The sequence below is a fragment of the Apaloderma vittatum genome, unplaced genomic scaffold (genome assembly GCF_000703405.1).
Source record: "Apaloderma vittatum isolate BGI_N311 unplaced genomic scaffold, ASM70340v1 scaffold11442, whole genome shotgun sequence".
Taxonomy (NCBI): domain Eukaryota; kingdom Metazoa; phylum Chordata; class Aves; order Trogoniformes; family Trogonidae; genus Apaloderma; species Apaloderma vittatum.
The window spans coordinates 1-25,283 of record NW_009704162.1 but is presented as its reverse complement, the minus strand read 5'-3'; the positions used below and the strand labels follow the sequence as shown (position 1 = coordinate 25,283).

The 25,283-nt window shown below is 45.3% G+C and overlaps 1 protein-coding gene across 1 annotated transcript; it reads right to left on the bottom strand.

Annotated features, from left to right (window-relative positions):
- Positions 1-23,232, bottom strand: LOC104269967 (probable acyl-CoA dehydrogenase 6). The gene is given in 10 exon segments (XM_009864925.1): positions 1-91; positions 5,544-5,694; positions 5,837-5,998; positions 11,334-11,507; positions 16,051-16,218; positions 16,631-16,643; positions 16,645-16,700; positions 21,864-21,903; positions 21,906-21,975; positions 23,012-23,232. Coding segments are annotated over 10 exon segments (1,146 nt in total).
- Positions 23,233-25,283: the final 2,051 nt, after the last annotated feature.

The following is a 25,283-nucleotide window of genomic DNA, read 5'->3' as shown; positions in this document are numbered from 1 at the left end:
TCACTTGCTTGGCAGTGTTCCCATGTATTTGCAGATGATGGAAAGCATGGTTTCATCTGTGCCACCTCCGAGGGACAGTAATCTCAAGTCTCTGCAGAGAGAATGTAGAGGGAAGATGTAAACGTTTGCGTGCTGTACCGAGGGAACAAGTACAGGTCTGCACACACCCATTTACTCTTCCATGCACTCATGGAGCTGCTTTTATTGCATCAAAACCCCTTTTTCACAGAAGTACGTCTGTGGCGTGGACAAACGCGCTGTCAGCACCATAACCACCCTTTTAGTTACAGGGATGTTGCAACTTCAAATCAAAAGGCCTTAGATATAATTAGGCGCATCCAGTGTTCAGGTTCTTTCAAAAATAACCTTAACTTGGCACAACAAGGTGTTTTCATCTTGAAATAAGTTAAAACCTTTTCTAATCACCTCCTGATGTTCCTGCTACACTCCCACCACTCCTCTGCGAAGCTGTAGGAGCCTGCACTTGAATTTTAGGAGGCGTGGGAGCTTCTGGAGGGCCAGCAGTGAAAGGCACTGCAGTGCTCAATGTTTAACAGTGTGGTAAAAAACAGTATTGTCAATCAGTACAGGAGGTGTTGGTGAATTCTACAGAGAAGGTACAATGTTCACTGGCGTTTTTTAACCCAACAAGCATCCTGGTCTCCCTGATGGCTACATGAGCTCTGGCATGATCCATATTAGTAGTATGTGCTATAGTATTACATAGGATATAAAGCTTTTCTGCTTTGAAAGTGAATGGCTGCTCCAAGCTTATTTACTTCTGCTTTGATGTTTCTACTCACACCCATTTAAAAACCCACCATTAATGGCACTGAGTCATCCCTGACAGTATTGCCCAAGTTCCCTGGGCGAGCTGCGCTGCAAACCACTGCAGCCTTAAGCAATTTTCTTCACAAAGCTCTTTTCTCCTCTGGGGAGAAGGAAAACAAAACAAAACACTGAAACAGTTCTGCTAAACTCTACCTCTGTTTAATTCAATAACCTGAAGGTTCCCCCTCCTTCCTCGGGGCCTTGCTGAAGGCAGCGGAGCTGGAACAGCGCTGAGTTACTCTGTGCTGCGGCGCTGTCTGCTTTTGCAAGTGCTCAGCATTTTGCATCTTCACAGCACTGTGGCAACGGGAGGTGATTAATCCTCCCAGCTCCTCTGCGATGCCAATCCAAATCCTCTGCTTGAAGCAGGAATCCTGGAGCCACGTGGCTGGTTGATGTGAGGTTCGAAACAGGCGGTGCTTTGATGGTGTGACAGGCACGTCAGGTTACCACACAGAAAGGCATGTTTGAAAAACAAACCCCACTTTTCATGTATATTTTTGTGTCTCTCTCTATATATATGCATGTGTGTGTCTTCACAAAATTGCTGCTGATCATATTTTTGTCTCCGTGGGTGACATAAGGAATATTTCCTACAGAATCCACAGGCAGGCGACTGGTGCCAATCTCTCCCCCCGGGGAGACAGGACACAAGGTCCCACCTAGTTTAAGAGACTCAAAATGACAAAGGACTCAAACGATTTTAATCTAGTGACCCTCTTCTGGGAAAGAGACTTGCTTTCAGCATAAAAAACCAGAACCATGGGACTCACTATCCTGCCAGGAGGAAGCTGGGGAAGAGGACACAGTGCAGTAAGCTCGTTTATCAGCTATTTCTCGTCAGTTTATGGTTTGCTTGTTTACATTAGAACAATAATGCATTATTAATACAGCACAGAAATATTTTAACAGACACAAATATTAGAATTGTATAGCTTTAGGTAGGCTATGCCTGGAATGCTTTTGATCCGGCAGGACAACACTTGGCTCTGATTTCTCCATCACCTTGTTCCTGCCCCCCATTACAGAGCAGCACGTTCTGCGCTACCTGCAGCCCCGCCGAGAGGTGAGAGCCAACCCGCGATGGCTTCACGCTCACCCAGAACAGGGAGGAACTCACCACGCAGCTACATAAAGGCACCTTTCTGAGGAAACAAACCTCTCGCTGCTTGTTGAGTGTTGTTTTTCTTAGAGAGTGGGAGTTTGCCTGAGGAAAGAGATAAACCCTGACTGTTGAGTTCCACGTCCCCTAAAGCACTCCCTGCAGAGACCTTCCTCTCCCTCAGGCAATCCCATGCACCTGAAACATCCACTGTAGATGATAAGACTTATTCTCCCCAACCAGATCAAGAGATGTAAATCTTAAAAAGCAATCCACGTTCTGACAGATTAAAAAAAAAAAAAAAAAAAAATTTCTTCACCACTGAGTTCAAAAACTGCACTTCTGAGGAAGGATGAGGAGCGCTTCCCACCCAACAAACTCAGTACAGGTTAACAATTATTTCTCGTTGGGCAGCAAAAGGAATGAAAGGACCCTCCATGTCATCACATCAAGTGTTCCATCTCCATAGGTCACATCACCTCCTTCAGAAATGCGTGAAACGCTGCTTTACAGATTAAAAAACAAGTTCCCTTTAATCTTGGACTACCCTAATTTGAAGGCTGTCACACAACAAAGTTGTTCTAATGATTAGGAACCCTCTAATTTACAGCCCGAGTGTGTTCCCGAGTAGCATAATCCAATACAGTCCTTCAGTTTAATGTTTCTCTTTTGGCTGGTACTGACCCCTCTCGCATCAGCCCTTGTTTTGCACAGGCCCAGCCACGTCCATCACCCTGCCTGGCAACTTTTTGCTCCCAGATGTCTCGGAAGCCAAGGCTGGCCCTTGCACCAATCCCTCCCGGGCGAGCGATTTCACTGCCCATGTCGTACGGACAGGGGCCTGTCCCACAGCAGGAGGAAAGCTTTTGACCTTGTAACGTGGGTCATAGGCTGGACTGGATGTTCTCAGAGGTCTTTTTCCAGCCTCAATAATTCTGTGATTCTGTGCTAGAGAGGCGCTAAGGCCACAGCTCATGGCACAGTGAATCCAGCGTCAGCCTCGGGCTGGTAAAACGCGGTGTTTGCAGTTGTGCATCCATCTGTTTTCACGTAACTTTAAAAGTCCTGAGAAAATGAACCAAGTCCTTTCCCTTCTCAGGCAGCACTCAGCGGCGCTTGGATGTGGGGAAGAAAGCGAGCTGAGGGGACTCCAGCTCTGGTTTTCCCTCACGGCAGCAGCCCCTCCGAGATGCCTCTCCCTGTGTCCGTGGTTAGAAGGTGCTTGGCAAATCCTTCCCAAGTTTTCTGGGGCTCAGAGCATCACCACTGCCCGGGGGGATTTATGCACCACTTCCTTTGGCACTTGATTACAAAACATTTACCCCTTTTTTTTTTGCCTCACAGTTATTATTTTAAAACTGTATTACTGGCAAGACTTTTCACCACCAAATACATTGATGTAGCCTCAATATTTTGTGAATTCCCTGTCCAGGCTCAGCTAGATTGCTTATAGCCTGTCCAAATTAAACAGCGCAGTTCACGTGGCCCTGCCCCTCTTCTCGCTGAAAACGACACCTTCAGGTGCATAAAACCAGCACAGTATAGGCACGTACATGGTAAACCAGCTCGCTCGATGCCTTCTAAAGAATGCTGCACTTTAGAAAAGTCAGTAGTTCCACGAAGCTCAGTAATGATTAAAATGACAGATGTGAGTAAAGTCATTTGGCCGACGGTTTTGTGCCGGGTCTGTTTATTATGTCCCCGCCAACACTCGTAACTGAATTCAAAGACTTTGTACAGCAGACACGCATTACTCTGTGTCCTCTCCGAGGAGTAACAGCCCGACGTGTGTCGAAGACTAACATTTCCTTGGAAACTTCGTAAGGATTACGCTAAAAAATCTCTGTGCATCATGGCTGGATGTTAGGCTGCGCCGCTGTGCTGCTCGCTACTCGACAAATACCACAGTGACGCGAATGGTTACTCAGACTGCTGCACAAAAAAGAACAGCTTTAGGAGAGCTGCTGCTTATCGTAACAGATAACAAGATCCTGACCTGAACCTGTAGTTGTGTATTTAGGTAATATTCTACTTCTCCCTTCCTGGAGCTTATGGTTACTCAATGATGGAATTTTACTGGTTCACAGAAAACTTTCGAGTACAGATGTCACACCACCTTTAGCCTTGTTTAGAGCCTTGTTTGTTTTAGAGACAGAGGATATATTTCTTTAGCCATCTGACACAGTTTATATAAATAGGAAATACACTGGATTTCTTCTCAGGAAAAATGTTGACTGTGCTAGTGTACTCAGAAACCACTCCGGAGTTCTCAGAGAAAAGCCTTGCCCACAGTCATCAATAATACATGGGGCTAGGAAATCTAAACATAACACAAAACTGTGTGTGAGCACACAAAAATTAATCCGTACACATTACTACACTGACAGTAAGCGCTTCAAGGCAAGGATTCATTTTACTCAGAGTGCCTACTACAGCAGCTTTTAACATCTGCATCACCAGGGACCATCAGCTGCTAATGAAGAGGCTGTGAAAAAAATAACTTAGCAGGACCATCGTACTGACAGCTGGATAAAACTACAACCACACTGCAGGCTGTACCTTCACCAGAAAATCTCAGGAATCTACAATTGCAAAAAAGGATCTTTCTAACTTGCCACAACAGCTTTCTTGTTCATAAAATACTATGAAAAATAGAAAAAGTAACTCAAGCTACTAAAGAAACAAGCTTCCTACAGATTTGTTTAAGCGTTAGGCTCTCACTTTTCACAGATACACTTACCAAAACATTCAAGGAACAGAAACACTAATTTTGCTAACCTTGATTAGGTGCCATATATAATAAGGGTGGAACTGACATCTCTTACAGCAAGAAAATGCAAGTTCCATTTTGGTCCTTCTACAGAATATAAAACACCAGGGCCAGAATTTTCCTAACAGCCATCAGGAAAACTTTTGCTTGGGAAGAATTTTAAATGATACATGGTAAAATTTAAAGGGATTTAAATTTGTAAAAAAAAAAAACAAACCCAACTCTGTACCGTTTCAATGATCTGACACCCTCCTGGACGCTGCTACATCTCTCACACGGTATTTGGTGTGAGCAACCAGGTGGAGAGTGCTGGGAGAAAAGACTGCTGCAGGAGCCTAAGGGTGAACTCTGGCATGTTTGAGGGGAAAGATAAGGCTGATTTTCATTGGTTTTGGGAGAAACCTTCTCTTTTGTTTTAGTTGTGTTCTTGTAGTCAAGACTACAAGCAAACAAAGAGTAAAAAGGGAAAAAAAAATCATTTGCTGGTAGGCTTTCCCCCTTTTTTCCTTGTCTTATTGCCTGGCAGGTACCAGAGGACCATCAGGGCAAGTACGGAGTTTACTTCGTCCAACTTGACATTTGGGCTAACCTGGGGGTAGTTCCCACTACAGAGCTGTAATGCAAAGCCAAGATTTGGCAAAGGAACGTCCTGACACTCACACACGTCACCTCAAAGTCAACGGGACTGCGGATGCAGCAGTGGCATCCCTTCTGGTGGCCCAATGCCACTCCCCCCAGCTAGGAGCTCGGACCTTTTCTAGCGGGTCATCTTTTACCAGGGCGTTTAAGAGGCCAAACTTCAGTCAAGCTATTTCCTACTGTCCCCACCCACTTGCTTACCTGTAAAACCTGCTCACCAGAACCTCGCTGGTGAACCCCATTCCCCCCCAAAACTGGAGACAGCTGTCGGTCACCTCGCGGGCCAGACGACCTGCCTTGAGCTTAGCCATGGAAGCAAATTTGGTCACGTCGTTGCCTTCCACATAGAGAGCTAAAAGTTAAAGAGAAAGAAAGCAAGAAGCGCAGTTACACTCACACAGTCTCTGGCAGCCACCTCCCCGCGCTCCTCGAGCCCGACAACGTTCTTTGGCTTGAAGACAAGCCCCTGTGGGAGGGCAGAGGTGGGAGCTCACCAACAGCGCGGTGCAGCAGCGAACGGAGCAGCTCCAGCTCGGTTGCCAGCTCGGCCAGGCGATAGTGCACGGCTTGGTTGTGCAGCACGGGCTGGCCAAACACCTTCCGCTGGCGAGCGTAGTCGACAGTTTCTTGTATTACGGTTTCCAGCGGTGTCAGGACTTGAAGAAGCAAAGCACAGGAGACCTCATTTTAGCCGGATTGGTTGTTTTTCCTTCTTATGGTAACAGATTACTTTTCTTTCATATTGTATAAAAAATACATCAGGTTTTCTAAAGCAAATGATTCCACACGCTCAGTTTGGGGCGTGGTTTCACTTCAGAGAAAAGTCTGGTATTTCCTTGTACCTCGAAGGCCTCTTTATCCATATTTCACCCGAGCCTCAAACGGCTAAAACTCAGAGCAGAGCCAAGAGGGATGGGGAGGAGGGAAGGGAAGTCACAGAGAGCAGTAGCTAATGACAAATATGTAAAATTTACCCTTAATGCCTCACGTGAGCTCCCAGCAAAAGCTTGTGGCAAGTCATGGCGCCTGTATCGTGAGGGCCTGCTAAAATCCCCAAAGAAAACCTGAAGGCAGGCAGGGTGTGCTCACCGAGGAACGCTGCAGAAATGTACATTGCAATTTTGGGGAGAAGGCAGTGAACAGATTGCTTCTTGCGTCTGCATTCTGCCACCGGATCTCAGCAGAGAAAGGACGGGAAAGCCATTAAGATCCAGAGCCACGTCCGTACGTGCTGAACAAGTGCTTCTAAAGGAAACAGAGTCAGAATAGGAGGCTTCTGGAAAAGCGATGAAAGAGATGGCACACACTGTTTTAAAGCAAGAGAACTAGTTCACTGCTGGTTTTTGAGCAAACTTAAAGAGATACTCTGTTTTAAAAAGAAAAGGGAGAAGTTTTTTCCAAGGCCAACCAGCGATGAAGCGAAGGGCGAGGCTGGCAGCCTGTTGCAGCTCAGCTAGGGTAACTGCGGGGCCTGAATTTGTGGAGAATTTTGTCTGGCAAACGTGGACCCGTGTCACTAGAGCAAGCAGCAGGGAGAGGTGAGGTGTCACAAATGCGTCTGTGTGACGAGGGTCACATCTCCTCTGTCAAAAATACGCGTATATCCACATCCATCCACGTTTAGAATCCAAAGCACAAAACTGCATCTGAAATGCAAAACACAGCCAAGAGCTGGACTGCTACAAAACCCCTTTTCCCACCTGCCAGCTACTCGCACGACAGTTCCTTACTGGCGCCCGGTGTGCTTTTATATTTCTGTTTTGCATCTCCTTCAAGATCACCTCTATTTAAACTCCATCCCTATACTGCTCGTATACGCAGGCTCTGCATCCCCCCTGCCACGATCACTCAGCAGCTCTACCACCGAGTGCTATTTTTCACATGCTGTCCCCACACTCCATAAGGCGATCAGATTTTCTCACTCCTTAAATATTCCTCCTCCCCGCCCTTCCTCAGACAACTAGCCTCGAGGCTTATTTCTCAAATGAGCGTATACAATAATGCCCACATTTCTACTGTGCTAATACACCGTGCTGCCATCCCAGTTCCGCAGAGGAAAATAAAAGGCTGTTCTCGGGGATTTTTCTCTTGTAGAGATGAACATCCCTGCTCTTCCAAAGGACGGCGTAACACAACACTGGAGCACGTACAACACCAACAGCCTTTCCACTCGTTTGTCTACGGTCTCCAGGTTGAGAGATGTTAAAGACAGAGCAAGAAGTGTCTGGCCACCTCTTGTCCCTTGCACCCAGACCTGGCAGCGGGGAAGCACAGAGCCCAGTCTGAGCTGCTGGGAGGGAAGCTAAACAGTTCCCACCAGCGCTAGGAGAGCAGGAGGGAGGTCAGAGGGATAAGGACAAGGGATCAGCCTTGCGCTGGGTCTGTCAGAGCAACGTGCTCCAGCATGGCTCACGGCGTTCCCTGCAGCCAGCACCAGGGAAAGAAGAGATGGGAAACAGCGGAGACAAGAGCAGGAGCAGTAGCAGGTTTAGGTCCCGCTTGCAAGAGGGCTCAAGATCATGAAGGGGTTTTGGCTCATCTCTGCTCAAGCTGCCATCCCGCTTCAGGGCTGGGAGTGGGGCACAAGAGAAAACTGCTCTCACAGTGCCCACCTCTCCCTGCTTCACTGCCCCCCTCCTTCTCCAGCTGATCCATCGCCTGGTTTCTTTAGCTGCCATCACCACCCTCCTGCTTATTCCCAAACCCACCATCTGCACACAGAAATAAAAACAGGAAAGCTTTCAAGGACAGTCCTGGGCTGCATCAAGAGAAGCGTGGCCTGGCAGGGCAAGGGAGGGGATTCTCCTCTGCTCCGCTCTGGTGAGACCCCCCCTGCAGGGCTGTGCTCAGCTCTGGGGGCCCGAACACAGGAAAGGTGTGAACCTGTTGGAGTGAGTCCAGAGGAGGAACTCAAAAATAATCGGAGAGCTGGAGCACCTCTCCTAGCACGAGCGGCTGAGAGAGTTGGGGTTGTTCAGTCTGGAGAAGCGAAGGCTCTGAGGACGCCTTACTGCAGCCTTTCAGTACACAGAGATGACTTACAAGATGCTGAGAGACTTGTTACCAGAGCCTGTAGTAACGGGACAAGAGGGTAGGTCTAGACTGAACATAAGGAAAAATGTGTTGGGGTTGGAACTAGATAATCCTTAAGATCCCTTTGAACCCAAACCGCTCTACGATTCTAAGAGATTCTTTATGATGAGGGTGTTGAGACACTGCAAGAGCTTGCCCAGAGGAGCTGTGGTTGCCCCATCAGTGGAAGTGTTCAAGGTCAGGCTGGATGGAGCTTTGATCAACTTGATCTGGTGAAATATGTCCCTGTCCATGGCAGGGGCATGAGACACAATGATCTTTAAAGGTCCCTTCCAACACAAACCATTCTGTGACCCTACAACTACAGGTATTCAGAGCCATGAGCACAGCTGGAACACAGCAAAGCTCAGCTCTGCACTCAAGAGCAATGAGACGCTGCACATCCTTTCTGCCATGACCGCCTTGCACAGCGTAACAGCGCACGATACTTAGCCTGTTATGTAAACAGAAATGCCTTTCTTAATACCAAAACGCATTTTCTCTCTGATTTTTTTTCCTTCCTGTACATTCGTTTCTTCCTTTGTTATACAATGTTCTCCCCATCCTCACGCTAACTCGGCCCCATGGGTTCCAAGTGAGAGCACAGGCAGGAAATGTCACCCTAGGGCAGCCTAAGGAACGCGCGGTCTCCCACAGAGCTGGGAACTGCGAAAGCACTTGGAGCTGCCAAATGCAGAATGATCTCCTTGTACCTCCATCCAACATCTATTTTTCTACTTGAAACTTTCACTCACTGTCAACACGCTTTGCCTTGCTACGTCTTCTCTCAAAACAAACAGAAATGAATATAGATTTCTTCAGTTGTGGCTGCTCACTCGATGTCCAGTGAGCTCCAAGCTGAGCAATCTGTCTCTTACGGACGTGCGCTGCCCGTCATCCTGCTTACTGGCCGTGACTCAGTGGTGCTCATAAACCTGAGGCTACAGGAGCAGATAGAAGTCGTTAGAAAAGTGCCATTCTGCTCTCTCACACACTGAACTCCTTCTTCGCCTCCAAGTTAAGCAATCCACAGAAAAAAAAAAAATCTGTTTGCTTTCTCGCCACAGCAACATTCTTTTCCTGTGATCAGTGCAACAGGTCCGCAAAGGGATGGTGTTCACCGAGTGTCACAACTCCAGGAGAGATACGTGGCACCTCTTTTTCGATGGAGCAAGAAGCACAGACACTTTTACTAAAGGCCTTTGAGAACGTGTCACTCAGAAGAAAACACCACAGCTATGACCAAATTTTGCAATTCCAGGAAATTAGTTTTATATATATATTTTGAATCCGTTTCACTGGAAATGTTTTAGATTTTCATTTTAAAAGGAAAAAGAAAGGGTGAATAAGGAAGGAAACCTCACACACACCCTGAAATCTGGTCACAAAGAAGATAATAAAGACTAGAGAAAATGATGCTTGATACTAAAAATACATAAAAACATAAAAGATGTGTCCCCCCAACCACAAAGCACAACAAAGCAACACTCTGCCCCTTGACAATCTCCAAGGCTCTTCCCCGCTGGCAGCCCCTGCCTGGTGGTGAGGGGACACAACACACACACACACACGGATGACGATGCCCTTCGCAGACGTCTCGCCCAGGGCAGGGTTCGGCTGTTCCCACCGTGTTGCTCTGGGCAAAAAGGAGAATTCAAAGCTGGTGTCCCACTTCCCGGCAGCGCGGGGTGACCGCCTGGCCGTTGTGCAAGGCTGGACAGCACCAAGCTGCCAGTGGCTGTCACAGGAGTGACCTAACCTGCCGGGCTCGGGATGCTGTCAGCGCGCGTCACTTTTGCCCGGGGCATGAGTAATGCCAACGGCTGCTTGGGGAGTATCACTGCAACCCAGAGGTTCTGATTGCTTTGTTTAACTTAGACTTCAGACCGAGCACAAAAACACCCAATGCACGTCCTTGGTGTTTGTTAAGGCAGGACCAGCCGCAGGGCCAGGTCTCCTCCTCGCCTCGCTCTGCGGGAGCATCCCTCCCAACCGAACCTCCTGGTCTTCACCAAAATCAGTCTCACGTTTACTATTCATCTCAGGCTGAACTAAGAATTTTGGCCCAAATCAAAGAATTTTTTTTAAATATCTGAACTTTAAAATATTTGGTCTGCGATCCACCCCACAACAGGGAGGGATTTTCTTTTTTTGGTCGCTGAATCGGAAAATCATTTCCCAGAATTCCCAATTCTCCGGCTACACACAGACAGTAACCCGAGAGGAGCAGCAGGATGCTCAGATTATGTACACAATCCTGAAACTTAGGGAGGACCAATCCTCCTAGTGAACCACGTTCTATTTAAGTTGAAGAAGCAAACACTCTGGGAGGCAGGGGGAAGGTTGGGGAGCTGGAAGCAGACAACCCAGACTTGGATCTGGTTACCTGAAATAGCCAGAATCCGTAACTTAAATATGCGAATTCAAGTTGGAGTTCAGAGCAACAAGAACTCCATGACAGCGTAACTTCAGGGAAAGGAATCTGGCGTACAGGGATAAAATAGATTCCCAAAACAAAGCTCTTGCATCTATAAGAGCCCCTTCTTTACACAGCCATTAAGTTAATTTTCTAAATTTCCAGGATAAACATCGTAGCTTACAGGAAAAGTCCTTCTACTTCATGCCAGTATTTTGCTAGCCTTTGTACCAGATTTGCAGCACACGTAACACAATAACATATTTTCTTAGCAGCAGCAAAGCACCGAGATGGGGGAAAAAAAACCAAAAAAAGGCTAAACCAGCCTCTGTGATGCCTCACAAAATACGTTCTATGTCAAGTTTTGTACAGAGAGAGAGAGAAGATTGTCTGCACCCAGGCTGTGACAGATTTCAGAACCAGCTCGTAAGAAGCCATTGCAACTCACCAGAAAAGGAAAGTGGCGTTAGTCACGCGAAGGGTTACCCCGAATGACGACTTACCCACGGCCACTCCCCAGAGCCGCTCTTCTTGGAACTGCAACATCTGGTACGTAAAACCCTTTCCTTCCTCACCGATGAGGTTCTTGCTGGGGACCCTGACGTCTTCGAAAAAGATCTGAGCTGTGTCCGACGACCTCATGCCCAGCTTGTCTATCTTTTTAGCAACGTGGATCCCTGAAGAAAAAGGGGGATTAGAAAGGGCTCAAAAACCAGAAGTGCTTCATCAGAGTTTAAGAAAGCGAGGTTTGCGGATGTGAAGGTGCCTGCCAAGACTTCAGTAAAGCCTACCTTTAGCAAAACCACGTTAGTGTTCTGGAATTTAAAAGTCAAATGGCCCACATCCTATTTTTAAGAGTTTTTCTGTTTAACTAGTGAATCAGAAACTGCAGTTGTAAAGGTCTCGCTTCTCTTTATGTCCCCAAATAATAACTGTTTACTAGAAGTAATAATCTTATTTTTTGCCCATCTTGAAATAATGCAATATTTATTTGTTTACACGTTTGAATTTTAGCATACTACAATAAAATTCTGGAATTCAATTTAGCAGTATTTGCCCAGTGCCTACACTGCTGCGAAAGAGCAGAGAAAATATTCAATAATGACAAAATCAGAGCTGTGTTTTAAGCTGCAACTAGGGAATATATCCTCCTGGAAATCCTCCTATTTCCACTGGAGATTTTTCTCCACCAGCCAATCTATGAACAGTCTGTGTGTCAGGAATACTTGCTTTGATGTGTGTTCCATGTAGGAAGAAAATCCGAACAGCTGCATAAAAACTTTTGAAGATTATCCAGTAATTTGCACCAAGACATGCCAAAAAAAAAGCATTTGTAGCTTGTTTCTGTACTAAAATCAGAGCTAAACAAGCACACACTGGACCATTTACAGGCCCAAATGACTTCTGGAACATCTTTTCCCACCGGAATATTACTGCCTGGCTTCTTTGAAAGTCTCAGAGATCACGTCTGGTCTGCTTCCAGCTTGTCCTGCGCAATCTCTGCTCCTCACGCCTATGAAGATGCACTTGCTGCCCTTGTTAGTGGGTGGTTTGACTGAGGAAATAGTACAACTGCTGCCCCTTCTTTGTACCGACAACTTGATCCCGTCGTGAACTTGCCCAGATCCACACAAACAGCAGCTGCTGAAGGAAGCTCTTGCCGGTTTGGTCAGAGGAGCGACACGCGTTAATGGTTTCTACCCCTACTTCTTCCAGACTGGGCTGTGTGCTCAACTTTCCAGCAGCATCCCTGCTTTGTTGTGCCTTACTAGTTTAATTTGCTAATTTTAATTGGCTCATTTTGGTAGTTTTAGGTTAATTCACGCCCTTCATTTAGGAGGAGGCCAAACTGCATCAGCCTCATGTAGTGCCCCTGCTGTTGCTTGCACCAGCTTTACATCTTCTCTTTTGGAGGATGATACACAATCATCTCTTTGGCTACAATATGGGCATCAAAATCTTCCTTTGCTTAAAGTGTCTTTGTAAAGAGGTACGATCTACTACAAACTACCAGCAGCAGAAGCAGCCACCTGCCCAGATAACTCCTGGAGCTTGTCTGTAGTAACTAAATGCCAAGCCATCGAGCAGCACACAAATCTCAGTCCAGCAAGGCGGAGTGCCCGGCTTACTGGAATCGCTCTGACAGCCAGTTGTGCTACTTGCCCCAGTACCACTGACATGGATTGCTCTATCCCTTCCTGGGCAGTTCTTGATTTTTCATTTTCTCCTACTCGTCCAGTCTTCTAACAACATCTTTTTAACTCCTACGTTCTGCCTTGAGAGAAAGGCAGTTGCTCTCCCCTGACACTACGTAGTGCCATCGCAAATGGAAAGAGGCACATTTTAAATTGCAGCCTGAGAATCATGTTCTTTCCCTTCTCCTGGCTGCTCTTCTCTTTACTGAAATCCACCCTAGTGCTGTCAGAGGACAAACCAGCACACAGGGAGTTATCAGATCAGGGCTGCGAGCCATTTGCCCAAATATCCTGCACACAGACTTCTTAGATTCTCTTTTGTCATAAGAGAAATTCAGTGCTCTTTTTTCCCCCGACATTGTTAGGATGAGTATTCACCTAATCTGGTTATCTACTGTCAATCTGCATTGATGTTACCCACGTTTCCTTTACGAGAAACATGTTCAGCAGTGTCCCTCTAATCTACACTAGGATTTGCTTCACCCCAGTACACACCTAAAACTGGAAGCAACTCCTATTTCACGTGTCCAACAAACTACCAGTCGTGGAAGCCAATAATTCACTTTCAGACTTAGAACCTTTTTATCACCACGTTAGACAAGTATGAAATATGCTTTTTGCAAAAATAAAGATTAAAAATATGCTGGACTAGTCTCCCATGTCCTTCCAGCTGGCAGCAAGCAATGAGCTACCTCTGTGCCACAGATCCCCGCCCTCCCCTGCCGTACGGGCAGGCAGAGCACACTCATTGTCCATCGTGCTTGTGCTCGAGCTTTGGCACGCACACACCTACTGAGGCTTTATCGGGCATCATTCGGTGATGTCCTCCAGACCCTTCCCTGCAGATTTGGTCCGCTGCCCTCCGAGGAGCGCAATCTTGGGCAGGCAGACATCCTTAGGATGTACCAAAACAGCCGGAGCTTCCTCCCGGCGTTTGTGTCAAATGGCAGCTTTCTGCACACTCTTCCTCTTTGCCTTCCTGACAGACCTCGCTTCTGACACGACCCACTCGCTGAGCACAATCAGCTGTCACACTAGTTCATTCAAAGGGTCACCAGCCTTGGCCCAGGGACCCTTTTGGAAGTTACCATCTGCATCACACAGGAGAATGAAATCACGTACCCTTTGAGGAGCGCACTTTTTGTTCCTAGGAAGACTTCTACGCTTTTGCAGATCCGCTTCAAGTAATTAAGGCAAATTTTCTGCTCAAAATCTGTCCACTACAGCTAAAGAAGGTCTGTGTATAGGCTGTGTGACCTGACCACACGCCACAGTCAGCCCCCCTAAGACTGCAATGACTCGCTTGTCTTTGGAATAAACAAAGTAGCTGAAAATCTCCAAGTCGCTTTCTGTGTATTCGATCTGCCTCTCACAGTGGGAAAACTGATCTTGGAGAAACGGTGTTGCATTTGCACTCTGACCCTGTAAGGAAAAAATACCACAAGGAGGACTTCATGCAGATGGCTGTAAAGTGAGTTTACCTGAAAATGCAGGGAGACCCTGGCTCCGAGTGACATGTTTGCTCATCGTTTATCAACAAGGACAAAGTCAGCAACTGGGGAAGCAGCTCAGGTCCATCTTCTGGGAGCTCCCATCCAAAGCCCATTCTTTCTTACATGAGCAGAGGTTGTAGAGACTCACAACCCACTCAGAACCTGCTTAACTCCCACGGCAAATCCCTTGCTCGACTTCCTCCATACAAATTCCCTTACAAGAGACTCCCTCAAACGGCTCTAACCCCCACCTTGAGCAACACTGGAGACCTGGGTTTTGTTCTCAGGGTGATCCGCTGAGTGCACCTACGGACCTTTGCTATCACGGTGCTGCCCCTACATGTGCAACGCTGATGATGGCATGTATTTTGTCTGTAAAATACTCTGAATTGAATGAATAAAGGTATTTTTAACATTTTATATAATAGAGAAATGCATTCATCCACATTATGTTAAATAGATTATATTTAAAATACATGTTCAAATGTATTCACTCTATATTAAACATGCTACATATTTTTTAAAAGTACTAAAATTAGTGAAACCCAAAGAGGTTTGAAAACTTGTGGTGGTGGATGGTTAGTGGAGGAAGATCAGGGCATCCACACGACACAGTCCCAGCACAGCACCGCATCCTCCTCGTCTTCAACACCGCTGGTCAGTAAACCCACCCGAAGGGAGTCGGAGAGTGCCCGTGGGTGTTGGCAGGTGGGATAAGATTGTTTTGGGAAGTATTTCCCCGGTTCAAAATCTCTGAACTCTTTTATGCTTTTATTTTCAGGTGTTTTGAGAATCACTTCCAATATTTTCTGAAGAAATAAAAGAGCAACCTTAAAAATACTTCTCCCTTGAAAAAGAGTGGTATATGTTCTGTTCAACAGCCCTCACACACTTTTAGAGTTTAATGCTGGTTTAGAAGGATAATTTAAGAACATTTTACCTATAGTTCATATGTAGCAAAGATCCATGCAAACTGGCTAATATAACGCGTTACTTACTTTGCAAACTGTTTGCATCTTCACATCTTTGGGAGGCAGAAAACCAAGATAAAAGTTTTGCAGAACTTCTCCAAAAATTCAAAGACACTGGATGCTACAACTTTCAAAACCAAATAAAGTTGGCTCTATTTTTAATGATTTCTTTGAGGCATTATTTTTGCCCTTGGCATTGACTTGTCTATTCATTATCACAAAAGGTTGTGAAAGATTCCCAAGCAAATGTATCTGAACAACTTTTCTACATTTATTTTTCATGAAAAGGACAAAATTATTTGCGAGTTACACGGCGAAGTCTGCAAAATATTTAACTTCCTTCTCATTTCCTGTTGTTCCCTGTGTTTTTGTGTGAGTGTGCAAATGCCAACTTTGTGTTGCAACTCTGCGTGCAAAAAACAACTTTGTATGAGAGTGAAACACCCAACTTGAAAGAATATTTACGGGCGCCATCCTTTCTGTCAAACACCTTCCCTTCTTGCACTGGGCATACACAGACCCACCGTTAAAACAGAATTAGAAGAGAGAGTTTGTTATTACCGGGTAGATTCATTGGCAGGCAAATGAGGGATTTATTGCGATGGGGAGGTCCTTCGCTGGTGTTTGCCAGCAGGCACATCCAGTCCGCTTGGCACCCGGACGTAATCCACATCTTGCCACCATTTATGACATATTCATCGCCTTTCTTCACAGCTGTCGTCTTGATATCTATTTCAAAACACGGGAAATGAAGGGTTATTCTTGTGAAGGAGGGTTATTCCTGCGAAGGAGGGTTATTATATTAACCCTCATGAAGGAGGGTTATTCTTGTGAAGGAGGGACGCGCTGCTCCCTGTGCGACTGGCAGAGTCACCTCCTTGCTCTCACACCGATGACGAGTATCTGGTCCCCCCTTCACGCCGCACCCAAGCCCAGCGTGCACGGGGCAGACCTGTCTGCACGACTCTGGGAAACCTTTTCTCTCAACCTCATTTTACAGAATCTGTGATCGTGTCTGTAAAATGTTGAGTCTTCATCCCAGTGGATGAAAGCACAAAACTTGCCCCAAGTACATTTGGTCATCAAAAACTGAGGCCAAAGACGTTTTAGTCTGAGCTGACCTTTCACGTGTCTCTGTTACCGTGCACGTTAGTCACTGAGGAGGTCAGGAATTTCAGAGTCCTGACTTAAACAAACACAAGCCTCGGTGTCTGTGAGTGCAGAAAGACAGACGGGCACACGCTTCGGCCTGCTCTCGGTCAGAATGGCACACTGGATGCAAAGCTTTCGAAAGGCCAGGTCTAAAATGCTAAGAACATGTGTGAATCAGCTCTAAACACCTGCTATTTATACTCCCTGATGAAAAAACAAGCCTATTTTCATCTGTCACCGTTCACATCTTGCTGCAAAGCAGGCCTTGCTGCAACAGGGAGCTGGAGTGAATCGGTTTTCCAAAATAAATCGCACATATCCAGAACTCTGAGGTATACTACAGCAAAACAAAATCCAGTGTTTCATACTTATTCGAGCATGTACAGCAAATTAATTCCTCAGGCTATATATGAAAAAAACCATCTGTGTAAGTCAATGAAGTTGAATAACTACCAACAACACAGTCCAGCAAAATTTCCGAAGGGTTCTTTCCCCTGCAACCGAGCTTCTTCAGCTAAAATCCCAGCTGAGGAAGACTCTTCAACAAACATCTGGCTATAAGCAGGTGATAGAATAAACGAACCCTGCCATCCCCATAATAGCACCCCTAAATCTAATGAGAGCCCACCTGGGGAGGGAGGCAGCAGTCAGGCACATTTAAAGCAGCTGGTTATACCTTCATACAACATCCACCCTGATCTGCACGTGAACCCGCTTCCCAAAGGCTCAGAACATAGAACTAACCAAAATGAAGTATCTGGGTCTACATTTACAAGCCAAACTGGGACTGAGGTCAGCATGGCTGAAAAGAAGTCTTGTTAATGGAAGGAACTGGGGAAAAATGATGGGAGAAAATTCTCTGAGGTATAAGACAAGGGAATCTCAGTTATAGCTATGGCTAAAGGAATGAGGATAAAGGGAAAGGGGTAGTGCTAATGTGGATATAAACAGCAGCCACACAGCTATTCAGTCCATGAAAGGACCCTGCCAAATCTGTCCAAGGGACTTGATATAAAATCTGTATAATATTGATATAAAATCTGTATAATAACAAAAATCTGTATAGTAACAAAAGCCAACAAACTAAAGGAATCTAAACGCTCATAACACATGGACACAGACACTGCACAATCATATACGTGGAGACTAAATAATAAACGAAGGACACACAAGAGCCGGAGTACGAAAGAGGACACTGTGCTGAGGCAGCGTGAAAAGGACGGGAACGCACACAGGGATTCACATCCCACATCCCCGTGTTGTGGAAGAGCTACAGAAGAGATTAGATAGAGGCCCCATGGAAGGTCTGCAGAGGAACAATGAGCACTGTGATGTTATCACAAACGTAAACAGTTCTTGCAAACGTGGCGTCACAGGGGATTAACCACCCAAATACAGATTAAAGAACAAATGTCGTATTAATGGGAATGTTCAAGTACTCCCAGATGTGACCACTGACAGTTTGCTTCAAACACTTGAGAAACAATTACTTAAAAATCAACTTACAAAGAGCTGATTCTCTTTAATGAGAAGAAAAAATGAGTGAGTCAATAAGTAGGTTTTACGTTTAAAATACAGCAGGCTTTGAAAACCGAAACAATTTACTGAAGTCAAGTGGACTCAGTCTCAGGGATATGGCTACGAAGATAATTTGGAATCTTTGACTCCGTTGTTCTCCCTGATATGGCAGCCTACGGGAAAAGGCTACTTCAGCGGGTGCCTCGTAACTCATTTCTGGTGGTGCCTATAACTCAACAACTCACGGAGAGCAGGCTGCCTTTTTAGAAAGAGTGCGACGCATCCTCACAAGGCGTACGATACACCCAGTGCCACACAAGCAACCAGGGCTGGTCACTTCAATCACAATTCAAATCACAACAGACTCGAGCCTCCAGTTTTCTTCCCCCCTGCACTCTTGAGTCCAGCCATGTGCCTAAATAGATTGGACAACTTGCAAAGTTGGCTTAAATACTGCACATTGATATTGTGAGCAAAGACAGGCAATTCATATCCTTAAAGGTAAGAATGAAGATCACAGGTCTGGAATTTACATCAGCAGCAGCACAGGAATAAACCCCAAAACTTGCATGAAGTAGCTTCAAGTCTAACGGAATGAATAATCACTTTAAAAACCAGGAGATGGCCTACAGGAAAGGAAAGAGATTAATCATGACAGCAAGCTGCAGTTTGGAGGTCAGAAGGTAAAACCACCACAGGTCAAACTAAGTTAAATTTTGCAGATGCAAATCAGCAAAACTGAAGAAGACTGAAGGGCCAATAAAAAATGTTTCAGCCAAAGGAATGAAAAGAGAATGAGGCATATAGACGACACCTCGAAACTAAATAAATATTTCACATGAGATTACAGAAAAAAAATAATCACAATATAGCTGACAAAGCAAGACATCTACAGGAAGGATTGTACAGAAATTAAAATGAGTGAAATCAGAGTTTGATGGTTTTGGCAATCCGCATAGCCTCGGAATACAAGCAGAACGAAAAGAGAATTCAGTTTACCAGTACTATCTTCCTTAAAACCAACCTGATTTATTACAAAAATGCATTTTCTAGAGAAAAGCCGAACAGGAAAAAATCCTGCTGGCCCCATGCAAACTAAAATTGGTGCTATTAGGTAGCTAAGAGTCAAAATGTTGAAAAGATAGGAATTAGGACAGAGGTGGAAATGTGTGGAAAAGTGGAACTTGGCAAAGGGGAAACTGCATCACACTGCATTAAAAGAGGAAGCGCTGATGTGCAGGGAGGGTACTAGCGGAGCTCCTCTGTGGATATCAGGCTTTGGACAAAACATATTGAGTATTTCCATTAATAATCTTTAGAAGAGCAGGAGTACGCTAATGAAATTTGCTGGTGACACAGATCTGCGAGAGACCACCAACACAGACAGCTGAGGTATTGCCCAGGCAATGATCCTGAGTTTTCAAATTCAACATGACAAGTACTGAGCCACAAAGTAATCAGAATGATTGCTGGATCTTACAACATTTCCACAGCAAACTGCTAATGAAGATGACCTGCAGAGCCTGCAAGCCCCCAGACTGTCGTGTATCATCACATATTGAAGAGTAATATTTCTACTAGGGTTGGAGAAATACTTGTGCCGTTACAGACACCATCTGTGATTTTGGATTTTCAGGCTCAAAAAAGATGACGTAAACCCAGGAAAGCAGAAAGATTGGGACCCACTGAGGCAAAACAGGATAGGACACCTAGGTTGAAGAGGTAGAGGTGAACAGGGTTACTTGGTGCAGTTACCTGGAAGACAAAACTTGAAGAAGGACCAAGTGCCTTCCATGGTGTGTTCTTACATACCCCGCTCAGACAAGCAGCAAAACAGTACATAACAGAAGAGGAGCAAGATGGAATAGGACAAAAATCATTAAAACCAACACAAACGCGTCTGCTTGGTGGTACCAAGAATCCTGAAATTAAAGGAAGACAATTTCCACAACAACTGTTCCAAGGTGTTCTGCTTCTCAAGTCACCCCAGTGCCAGTTTTGTTACACACGCTCAATCCTACGCAAAAGGTACAACAACCACATCTGAGAGTGGCGAGGTGCTCCTTCAATAAAGGGCCTGGGGACTGGGTTGAGTCGCCATCCCTGGATGTGTTCAAGTGTCGCTTAGATGTGGTGTTGGGTGATGTGGTTTTGGGGTGATCTTTTAGTGTAGGGTCAATGGTTGGACTCAATGATCCCAAGGGTCTTTTCCAACCTGAATTGTTCTGTGATTCTGTGATTCAAACTGACTTGAAATTTATACTAGGCTGTCCATAGAGACCTTTTTGTTCTGCTGATCGGTGAATAAATTAATTCCAGGGACCTTTCACTTCTCACGCAGAGAAACCCTTTTTCGGAACCGGCACAAGGAAAGGCTGGAGACACCTTTCTCTGTGTCACTCTTCACTTTAAAATACCCCAGATGACGGGGCAGAAGCACGTCCCCAGTCTGCACATGAGGAGTTGCTACACTCTGCTACGCTCACCTAAGAGAGACAAACAGCCCAACAGCAGGAGCAACCGAAGGACGCGGTGAGCGCAGCTTCACGCAGTCCCATCTGCTTTAAAGCTGGGCCACCTGCAGAGGACGTGTTCTCTCTGCCTCGTGCAAACCAGTGCAACTGGGAACACAGGCTGGGGCTGCTCATGCCTACGTTGTCCGTTTAACCACCCTTCAGAAGCCCTGTAGGCTGGTTTCTGGATACTTTCCATATTAACGTTTCATCCTGCAGTCTGACTCCCAGATGGAGTCGGGGTTCACCAGATAAAACTAGTTGATTCCAAATTTCTCTTTAACTGTATGAATCCAAGTACATTATACTCATTAATCTAGACAATAAACAACACGCAGCTAAAAGAACATTTATGTTACTTATTATCCAGAACACTGCATCAAAAACTTACAATTGTATTTAAAAAGTTCTGATAACCATCTAATTAAACTATTAAATAAAATAAATCATGTTGTATTTCCCACATTAGCAACATTCCGATTTGAAATTACTTTAATGAAAAACAAGTCTATAAAAATCATGGAATTTTTCTTAGCAATAAAATCAATTAACTACAAAGGAAAACAGCAATGCAGGAAGACTTAGTCCCATTATTTCACTGCCCCATTAACTCCCTTGAAAACTACCTGTTGCAGCTTGGCTCTAATACCGAATAATTACCCATTTGTCTTGAGAAAGCAATAAGAGTTTGGTCAAGGAGCTGGACACAGGACCCTGCTGATCAAAAATACTTCTGTCACCCTCTGCAACTTGGTCTGCAGGAAGATGCTGCCTCAGTAATTTGTAAGAGCACAACGTGCTCAACTTGGCCATCCCGTGTCCAACAACAAAACTTCTAAAAGTGGTTTCTTGTCATCCCCTTTTCCTTAAAGTCTGTAATTCACAATAAAGTATATTCTTCTCCAGTATCTGTTTAAATTAATCATTCAAATTATCTGCTGCCTCAGGCACTTCAGAATAATAGTTGCATTTGTCCGTGCTTTTAAACACATTCTTGCACTACAAGAGGGAAAACAGTCGCGTGTAAAGTAACTAAACCACAAAGCTAATGGACTTGATGGGGCAAATTCTCTCCTTCCTTTGCGTTTCTTGCAAATGACAGTGGCAAAGGGAAGAAGGGTCAGCAAAACCAGATTCTCCCCTTCACAATGGCAGGCTCTCGAAAACCGGCAATTTGCTGGGTTCACTTACTTGCCACATCGGACCCAGCGCCGGCTTCACTGACTCCCCCCCAAAAAAAGCCACAACATCTCCAGCTATGGTTGGCACCAGGAACTGTTTTTTCAACTCATCAGATCCAAACCTGCAACAATACAATGAAAAATAAAATAGGACATTAAAATTTTTTACAAGTTAGTTACAAATGCTGTCCTACCCACACAGTGAGGAATTTTCCTATGACTAGGTAAAGCTTGTCCCAGAGCCAAAAGACGAAGAGATACCCTCTAAAGCTATGATTCAGAGCCTTCACCACAAGTGCAGCCACAATCACTGTAAACAAAGCTTTTGCAAGTATTCAGGCATCTTACTCCCACATAAACATTTGGTCTAGGTACCCAAAATCTGATTTTTATAGCTGTTTTTTTTTGAGAGCTATCTGATCTAAGTGAATATAGTCCCTGGAGCTCCCTCTCAATGCTCCCACACCAGTCTGCAGTGAGCCAGGACGAAGAACCTGCTCTCCACATATCTTCTGAGTTTTGCACCAGCCCCTTGATAGGTTTTAATGGTGGCTGAAAAGTTATGACATGTGATGGCCACCTTCCGCAAGTATCTGTATTTACATTGTCAGTATTTCACATCGGCATTTACATCGCACAGAGAAATGCACGAGTGCTTCTGCTCAGCCATTCCCTTAGTCCCCACAAAAACGGGAAGAGCAAACTGTTTACAGCACTTTAGCACAAGAACTTCACTTGGCCATATTCCAGTTCAGTTAAGAGGCACCCCTCTTGTTCTTTTCCCAACGTTTGGCTGCTCTCATCAATTCCAGACACAGTCCATCTCATTTCACTGTTGATTTTGTCCTATATAACATCCACTGATTCCGTCTTGCAGTGTTGAGCAGCGCACCCGTGCTCTAGCTCTTGAACCTCCTGTGCTCGACTGAAGAATTCCCTGGGTCGTGAGATGTCTCTTCTGGGAGCAGAAATCCACAAAGTCAAGTTCCTCCTCAGCCTCCTCTTCAGCAGATGAGGCTTCTCGTTGAGACGTGGTGCTGGGGGAGGAGGTTTTGGGTTGAGCTTTGCAGAGAAGGGTTAATGGTTGGAGGTGATGACACCAAGGGGCTCTTCCAACCTGACCGATTCTGTTTTTCTCAGGACAGCATCCCCACTCACCTCCTCAGGCTCCCTGGCTGCCAAAGCAGGCTGCAGTTCCCCGGACCCCCCTTACGAAACCCCGTCCCAGCACCTCCACAGGAGCGAAGCCAGGACCCGACCCTCCGCCTCCACTCCAACCCTGATGTGAAACCCTCAAAGGACAAGGGACAGGCAGAGCACAGGCTGGGAGCTGGCACACAGGGAGGTTGATTCCGAGCCTTGTCCATGCTGATGACCATGGCAGCGATCTCAAACAAACACCAGAAGTGAGCTTGGAGTGTTCACTCCTTCCTCCAGCACACTGGGGCAAAGTCCCCTGCTCTGTTATGCAGTGCTGTTTTTCGGGTTTTTTTTCCCTTTTTTCTTCTTCCCCTTAGGACATCATCAAGCATGGCCAACGGAACATTTATTAAACAAAAAACAACCCAAACCAAACAGCCAACAGAACGAAAAAAACAGATTATAAAAGGAACTAGCAGGAATTTCTGGCAATGCTTCATGATGCTTAAAACTTGGCCAACCTTTAGCTATTTCAACAGAGGATTTCCATGACAAGAACTTTTCTCAGAATACTGTTTCTGGTGTGATAACTTTGTTTATTTGGTTTAAGTTTCAGAAAGAAACCCAAACATTCGGCTCTTCCCAAAAATGAAGCTACAGAAGAAACTATTTTGCAATTAAAAAAAAAAAAAAATGCCTGGCAGCACTATCTCCAGAAGATCACAGGTCTCCATGCTCTGCAGGAAGGACACACAGCTCAGCAAGCCGCCAGCTATTGTGTTACAAAGATGTTCTTTCTGCAAAATTCTGCCCATCTTAAACACAACCCAGAAAACTCTTGGGTTTGCGTAAATGCTGCAGCATTGGAAAACTCTGCAGAACAGTTTGCAACTGTTTTGTCATGCTCTGGCTCGAGACAGAGCAGACTGTCTGCCTTCTGGGCAAGGGCCATGCCCCAAAGGACAGTTTCCCATGAGATTAATTGTGCAGCCTTAGCATCGCTCTAAAGTGTATTTTCATGCCTGCGTGTATCTATACTCGCACACGTATCTTTCTACAGCCTCCTAGAGACTGGAGCTCCTTGTTGATCCCAGAAGTCCCACGTGTGAGATGCTGGCACTTCAAGAGTTGCATGAAAGTGCAAAGAGTTGCTCCACGCTTTGTGTGGTGGGAAGTCACGAATGCAAACACAAAAAGGACAACGGCATCCAACCTTGTAAATGGTGGGTAAAAGGAAAATAAAACCAGGGCAAAACACAGATGTAAGAACACTTCCAGGATCCACACAGATCCGTTTAGGTGCTCTGCCAATAAATTTAAAGTCACATTTCTTCACCACAAGTCTACGTAAAAATCTGGTTTCTGATAGGTTAGTTTGCTCCATTGACCGAAAACACGTCTATTGCACATCACTGCTCCGACTTAATTGATTCCCGTATTCCTGTTTGCTTTGGGCATTGCTGGTAACTGCATTGTTACACAACACATAAGATGCACAGGCCTAGCAGAAAGATAAATATATGTCAAGGGAACAGAGCCTGCCTTCCAGACCCTGCAGTGGATTTACACGCATCTTCATTCGGAGCGGGAGAAAAACAACCAAGCGAATACCAACAAACAACGAAACCCTGCCGCGCTCTTCTGTTCAAAAATTCACATTTGTGTAGATGTTTTGAGCAGGGAAATTCCTGATTTCGCCTTTCTTATTTGAATTGAATACCCAGAATTTCAGGTATATTCACATTCCGGGGCAGACTTCCGGACCAGCCTGTCATATTACCTTTAGTTTTGCAACCTGCTGATTTGGTGCAGAACGTGTCTCAAACTACTGCATGCAGCAGTTGGTAACTGCCCCCGTTATTGAGGAAGGAAATATAAAACAACACCAGAACAGATTCAGAAAGTGCAGGAACCTGAATGACAGCGAGTGATCAAAGGGAACCCTGACACAAGTCAGTGAGAAAAAGCAAAATGAGTAACTGCCTGGAATGGGTGTATTCAGGAAGCACGATACACGTGCTACGGCTTCAGGACTTACACCAGTGTTGATCATTATTTCTGAAAAGTCACAGGCAGCGAAGAGCACCTTGCAAAGCTGGAAAAAAGGCAAGTAAATTATAAAATAGAGTTAGACTGATCCAAATCATCACAGCTAAACACATCCATGGTATGACTGCACTGGGATACCTAGCTAAGAGAAAACCCAAACAGGAATAGGGAGGTTCAGGAATTATAATTGTTCTATTGGCTGTGTTTGCAAACATATAGTGTATTATTAAACATTATATAT